General features: G+C 49.4%; 1 protein-coding gene across 1 annotated transcript in view; it reads right to left on the reverse strand.

The window, feature by feature from the left end:
• Positions 1 to 213, reverse strand: part of CDC5L (cell division cycle 5-like) — a 50130-nt gene extending 49917 nt beyond the window's left edge. Inside the window, exon 1 of the mRNA XM_005860951.2 lies at positions 54 to 213. Coding sequence (XP_005861013.1) covers positions 54 to 98 — 45 coding nt within the window. The 5' untranslated portion in view covers positions 99 to 213. The remainder of the gene's footprint in view (positions 1 to 53) is intronic.
• Between the last annotated feature and the right edge of the window lie 7319 nt (positions 214 to 7532).

Genomic DNA, 7532 nt, shown 5'->3' on the forward strand with positions numbered 1-7532 from the left:
ACAAGCTGCCGGCGGGGGCGAAGGGCAGCGGACGGCGGGAAAGGGGGACTCACCTCGGTATTCCTCCACACGCCCCCTTTAATCATAATTCGAGGCATCTTGGCGGTCGGGTGTCTCGGCAAGTGGCCGAGAGGAGCTTCCGAGAGGTAGCAACGGCGCCGCGGCTACGAGACGACAAGACTCCACTTTCTCCAGGCGCGACCTTCTGCTATAAGAAGACCTGCGCAGGCGCAAGGCGGTGGGCGGGGCAGCCAGCAGCAAGTATCGCGAGAACTCGGGTGGCGGAAAGGAAAGTTGGAGCGTCGTTCAGGCGGCAGTCCGAGAGGACGGCAGGAAACCGTGAGGCCGCTCCGGCTGCAGCGCGGGACGCCGCGCGCACACCCGAAACTGATTGGCGGACAACACGGAGGTGGCGAAAGGTCAGCCGTGGCTCTCGGCAAGGGACGTAGGGGTGGACTGGTCGTGACGTCACCTAGTGGCAGAGAGTGGGAACCTCACGCGCGTGGAGTTTCAGCCCAGTCGGTTTAAAAAGAGCTTTGTTAAGGATCCATTTAGCACTTGCTTAGGCGTTTAATAGGAATGTATGCACAGAAGACTCAGGAAAAGGCAGTCGCTTATTGAAGCCTAAATGTCCTAAACTGTGGAGATAGTAGTACCAACCCCATAGGGTTGGCCTAAGGATTAAATCTCATAAACCAAGCATAGTCTCTGAAACATAATAACTGCTAAAAAAAAAAAAAAAAAAAGTGGCAGCTGTAGCCCAGCCGGTGCTGCTCAGTGGTTGAAGTCCACCCCTGAACCTAGAGGTCACAGTTCAATTCCCAGTCAGGGCACATGCCTGGTTTCCGACTGAATTCCCAGTCAGGAGCGTGCAGGAGGCAGCCAATCAATAATTCTCTCTCTCTCTCTCTGAAAACGGCCCTCAGCCCCTCACCCAGACTGGCCAGGCACCCCAGTGGGGACCACCACCCTAAAGGGGGTGTGACCAGCTGCAAACAGCCATCAGCCCCTCATCCAGGCTGGCCAGGCACCCAAGCGGGACCCCCACCCTGATCCGGGATACCCTTCAGGGAAAACCAGCCGGCCCCCACCCATGCACCAGGCCTCTATCCTATATAGTAAAAGGGTAATATGCAAACTGACCCTAACAGCAGAAGGACTGGGAATGACTGGTCACTATGACACACACTGACCACCAGGGGGCAGACGCTCAATGCAGGAGCTGCCCTCTGGTGGTCAGGGCGCTCTCACATGGGAGGAGTTCTGCTCAGCCACAAGCCAGGCTGATGGCTGCCAGTACAGCGGTGGTGGTGGGAGCCTTTCCTGCCTCCTCAGCAGCGCTAAGGATGTCTGACTGCAGTTTAGGCCTGCTCCCTGCTGGCAAGTGGACATCCCCCGAGGGCTGCCAGGCTGCCAGAGGGATGTCTGATTGCCATCTTAGGCCCAATCCCCCGGGGAGCGGGCCTAAGCCGGCAGATGGTCATCCCCTGAGGGGTCCCAGACTGGGAGAGGGCACAGGCTGGGCTGAGGGACCCTCCCTTCCCCCCGAGTGCACAGATTTTTGTGCCCTGGGCCTCTAGTTTTTCTTATATCTGTTGATATGCAGGAAACACAGTTTGGGAAGCTCTGGTCCAGAGAAAGGAGGTTGGAGGTCCATCAGTTTACAAGGGATAAGGAGAGATGTAAGCGGGAGGGTTTTGTAGGTTGCATTACCCCCCACTTTCCCACCTCTCATCCCTTTCTGGGGAGCTGGTTCTGACTGAGCTAACTACGCTTAGCTGAGAAAACAACAAAATTTAGTCTCCCTTTCATCCAGTTTTTGCCATCAAGAAACTGTCCAAGAAAGGGCTAAAATTAGAGTCAAAAGCCTGTGACAACAAGGCATGGCTAGGGACTGGGGTCAGCCACCCCTATAATCTTAACGTCTGTGCCCCTCCCCCACCAATAAACAGATGGAATTTAAGTAGCAACATTATGCTGCTTTGCAAATAGAATTTCAAAACATGTCTTCTAGCCCCCACCCCATCTACCAGATTGCCACCCCTCAACCCCTCCCTCCCACTTAGAAATTCCTCAGCTAGTATTGGGAGAAATTAATGTGAAATGGAATTTCATGCACCCTAAATGCTGGTAATTTGTATCATATTACTAACCGTGGTTAGTCATGTTAATTGGCTTGCAGTTCACCTACTGAGATTTCTTTGTGGTGGGTCCAGTTATAGTTTATAATTTTTTTCTCAGAAACTTATCTTCATGGGTATTATTTCTTTCTTTTTTTAAAATATATTTTTAATGATTTTGGGGAGGAAAGAGAGATAGAAACATCAATGATGAGAGAATCATTGATTGGCTGCCTCCTGCACACCCCCTACTGGGGTTCAAGCCCGAAACCCAGGCATGTGCCCCTGACCGGAATCGAACCTGGGACCCTTCAGTCCACAGGCCAACACTCTATCCACTGAGCCAAACCAGCTAGGGCTCATGGGTATTATTTCTAAGGAGTCCACTGAGCCCTGAAGGGGAGATGGGGGAGGGAGGGAGCATTCCCAAAGAGAATTTGCTTTTCCCTCAGAAGTTTAAGAGTCTTTTTGAGCTCAGTTTGGGATTGATATTCCAGTCAGGCAATTTACATCTAGACCCTGCATCCACATGGTACAGGCTTGGGATTTCATTTCTCACAGGAGACTTTTTTCACATGCATGTAAGAGACCCCAGACTGAGATGCCCAATGACATCCTGGACAGTTCACCTGTGTGTGTCACAGTTTCCCCAGTTTCAACTTCCCAAAATTGAGCTCCCCCCAGAAAACCTGTATTTCCCCACAGCACTTCTTATTTCAGTGAATAGCTCAAGGCTGCAGGTTGTGTAAGTGGTTCACTGCACAGGAGACAAATGGAGTTGAAGTCTTGCACACTGCTCACCAAGTGGTACATCCACGGGACTGTCCACATAGAGGGCATCCTTCTCTAGGTTAAAAGATACCACATGGGCTAGACTCCACGTGTTGCCCTGGCAACAGCACTATCCACCTTGGCCACTTCTCCTTCTCCCATACCTTCCCCCACCCATATCCAAGCCATCTCCGAGTCTAGCCACTTTTACCTCCTCCTTAGCCATCAAATCCCTCTCCTTTGTGCCACCTCGGCTGTAAGTTGCCAGATTTAGCAAATAAAAACATAGAACTCCCAGTTAAACTTAAACTTCAGATAAACAAATAATTTTTAGCACAATTATGCCTCATGCATTCATTGTCCTCCCTTTCTAAGAGAAACCCAATTTTTACTGCCGCCCACACTGCACGCAACCAGAAGAACACATTTCTAGCCGGATGATCATACCCATGCTCTCACCACCACCACTGGAAGCTGCCCCCACACCCTCTCTATATTTTGTGGAGGTGTATACATTTCCTCAGAAAACAAGTCATTGGGTATAGGGTTTCTTATTTGATATGAGGCTGAGTCCATCCATGCACAGGAAATGTTTACTTGTCATGTTTGTATTTTGTACCAAGTCCAGGTGTTGGCTCCTCAAGCCAGTGACTCCCCCTCCCCCAGTGTGAGGTCAGGCTATAACCCCTCCTGGAGTTTCCCAACATGGAAAGGACACCAGGCATCTCAAAGAGGCTCCCACATCCTTTCCCAGAGCCCACTGGGAACTTGGCCAGTATCCCCCTGGCACATTGCCGAGGTATCACTCGCTCCTGATTGTCCAGCCAGGAAAGGAACTCTGTAAGCCACTGCCGTGATCTTAAAGTATCCAACGCTAAAATACTTCACCGGCCCAAATCCTATAAACAAGGCGTTTACCTACCTGCTTTTTTAAATTGATTTTTAGAGAGAGAGAGATTTGTTGTTCCACTTATTGATGCATTCATTGATTGTTTCTTGCATGTGCCCTAACTGGGGATTGAACCCCCAACCTTGGTGTACCGGGACAATGCTCTAACTGAGCTACCTGGCCAAACACCTAAGAGCAGAAGGAAACAGTCTAACTAAACTGAATACCTGAAACTAGAACTATTGACAATGGACTCATGCAGAATATCCCTAAGTCATTTGTGGAATTTTAAAAGTTTAATACCCTAATTACTTAATATTTTGAAAATGTAGTTGGCAGAGACTATAGAATCAGTCTTGGAATTGTCTTCTTTTAGCTTATTTGGACTTTGGTGCCACCAGCTGTGTAACAATTTTCCCTCTAATCTACAGAGGCCATTTTTTTTCATTTTTCTCAGGATCTGAAAGTAGAATACCTTATGTGCAATGTAAGTATTCTAATGAATTTACTTGTCAATGTCCTATAAAGGTTGTTTTTATTAAACCTCCAAACTTCAGTTGAATAAAGTAAAAATGAACACACCTGTGCACACACATTATTATTTATCAAAGAACCTAAGGTGAGATGAAGGGGATCTTCGTATCCATGAAGTTCAACCTCTTTGTGCCAAGATAGAAGAAAGGGCTGGGCCCTGGCCAGTGTGGCTGAGTTGGTTGGAGTGTCATCCCATGTACCAAAAGGTCATGGGTTTGATTCCTGGTCAGGGCACATACCCAGGTTGCCAATTCAATCCCCAGTTGGGTTGCATATGGGAGGCAACTGATGTTTCTCTCTCACATCTCTCAAATCAATAGAGAAGTATCTTTGGGTGAGGATTTTTAAAAAGGAGAAGATAGGGCTGGAACAGCTATAACATATTTTTCCCATTTGGCCTTTGTGCCTTAGTGTAAGAAAAAAGGCGAGCCCCCAATCCAGGGGTCCTGGTAGAACACAAAGCATACTCAGGAGCCAGGCAGCAAGGCAAACACCTTCACTCCTGCAGGAGGGTGTGCAGCACGTGGTCTGGGAGCACGCGCACACGGAGCAGGCGGTCTGCTCGGCTTTTTAATCCTGACTCATGTAACCTGTTCCTCACTCTTGATTGCAGCTCAGGCGCACAGTCTTTCTTGATTGGCTAATTCAAAGGGAGGGGTTGGCCTTTGCCATTTCAAGATGGTGGCCCCCAATGGAGCTGCAAGTCATGCGGCCAAAATGGCAGCTGTCTAAACTGTTCTTTGACAGAAAAGATGACTTGTTATTCTTGCAACTCCCCCTTTTCTTTATTTAAACTCTTTTCTTCAAACTCACCTAACATTCATTGACTTTCATGCTCTACAGCAGGCGGCCTCAAACTACAGCCCGCCAAAAACATTTATCCGGCCCGCCGGGTGTTTTTGCCACCGCAGTGTGCATAGGAATTTGTTCATAGTTTTTTTTTAAACTATAGTCCGGCCCTCCAACGGTCTGAGGGACAGTGAACTGGCCCCCTGTTTAAAAAGTTTGAGGACCTCTGTTCTACAGTGTAGGAGAAGACTAAGTTGCTGTTTGGTCAATGCAGTTTCAATTAACCTTTGGATAATACATGGGATGATGTACTATCCCATCACTGTAACTCCTAATCACAAGGGTGAATGTGGATACCATCAGTCCCTTCCACTTTCCAAATCATTGCTCTAGTGCAGTGGTTGGCAAACTGCGGCTCACGAGCCACATGCAGCTCTTGGGTCCCTTGAGTGTGGCTCTTCCACAAAATACCAACTTCTGCGCATGGGCTACGAAGTTTCAATCGCACTGTACGTGCGCACCAGCACGTGGTATTTTGTGGAAGAGCCACACTCAAGGGGCCAAAGAGCCGCATGTGGCTCGCAAGCCACAGTTTGCCGACCATGGCTCTAGTGATTCAGAGAAAGGATCCTCAATCCCAAGCTCCAGCTCCCTTGTCAGCTAAAGCTGCCATTGCCTGTGGGGCCTCAGTGATGGTCCGTCTGCTGTGTTGTCAGGATGAATGTATAACACTGACCCCCAACATTACACATATTCCTTCGTTTTCTGCCAGAATCAGATCCAAGGCCAACCTATTCTCCCAGGTCACCCCGCTGGTGGCATCTAGCTGTTCAGCTATGCCTTTAACTGTGTCTCAAGTATAGTTAACAAGCCTATACTAGAGACCCGATGCACAAAATTCATGCAAGAGTAGGCCTTCCTTCCCCCGGCTGCCGGCACTGGCTTCCCTCTGGCACCCAGGATCCAGCCTTCCCTCGCAGCCCCAGCTTTGTCTGGAAGGTCGTCCAGAAGGACATCTGGAAAGACATCTGGTCTAATTAGCATATTATGCTTTTATTATTATAGATAATAAAACCCTAACATGCTAAGTGTCCGGTCATCCATTCAACCAATCAAAGCATAATATGCTAATGATATGCTAAGGCCACTCAACCACTCGCTACTACATGCATGACCACCAGGGGGCAGACACTCTGACCGGTAGGGTAGCTTGTTGCTGGGGTCCGGCCGATTGGGACTGAGTGAGACGGGCGGGACACACCCTGGAGCCCTCCCGCAGTCCCTCCCCGGCTGGCCAACCTCCCCCATCCATCCACGGCCCCAATCGTGCACCAGTGGGGTCCCTCGGCCTGGCCTGCACCCTCTCCCAATCTGGGACCCCTCGGGGGATGTTGGAGAGCTGGTTTCAGCCCAATCCCACAGGCCAGGCCGAGAGACCCCACTGGTGCACAAATTTGTGCACTGGGCCTCTAGTAGTAAATATAATTAATCCAATCACATTCTTGTTTACAGTGGCCACCAGAACAGGACAGATTCAAATCCTGCAGTGATCTGATTTCTAGCCTTAAACTCCTTTGGCACTCCTCCTGGAAACCCAATGGAATCTGTGTATATATGGGGATCAAAGGAGCCTCCTGGACTCTCTCTCCTCTTCCTAGTCTGTCTGTCCATTGAAAAAGGTTTACGATATATCAAAGTGAAAGGGATAGCCAATTGTATCAGAGTGCAAGTTCCACTCCATTTGCTGGGCAAGGCCACAAGTAAGGGCCCCCCATAACACCACCAGACATCAGCACAGGGTATCGACAGTGCAGCATGATTGGCTTCTGAGGATACTTGGCTATTTACGCATCTGGATAAATTTCTCATAAACTCCGAATACTGTTCCCCCCACACACACCCCCACCCCCTTGAGAGGCAGGAGTTATAGTTTACATAGGAGGATGAGGGCCGAATCGTTTTGGGGGTCCTTGCTCTTTACCTCTGTTGAATGGGAACAACAGGGCAAGAGTCTTACAGGAAGCATTTCCCCAGGCAGTTTCCTCCTGGTACAAGGCAAGCACATATTCTATCCCATTACTGTCTGAGGTCCATCCGAGTGGAAATGGGACCACTTGAGCCTCTAGCCTTCCTGCCACGCAAGCATAACAGTCACTTTTATTTAGGGCACGTACAGAATATTTAATCCATTCCAACCAGGCATTCATTCCCTTATATCCTACTTCTATTTGCATGGCGGTGGCAGTGGTCTAGGGCAGTGGTAGGCAAACTGCGGCTCGCGAGCCACGTGCGGCTCTTTGGCCCCTTGAGTGTGACTCTTCCACAAAATACCGACTTCTGTGCATGGGCCACGAAGTTTCAATCGCACTGTATGTGCGTGCCCACACGTGGTATTTTGTGGAAGAGCCATACTCAAGGGGCCAAAGAGC

The sequence above is a fragment of the Myotis brandtii genome, unplaced genomic scaffold (assembly GCF_000412655.1).
Source record: "Myotis brandtii unplaced genomic scaffold, ASM41265v1 scaffold143, whole genome shotgun sequence".
NCBI lineage: Eukaryota > Metazoa > Chordata > Mammalia > Chiroptera > Vespertilionidae > Myotis > Myotis brandtii.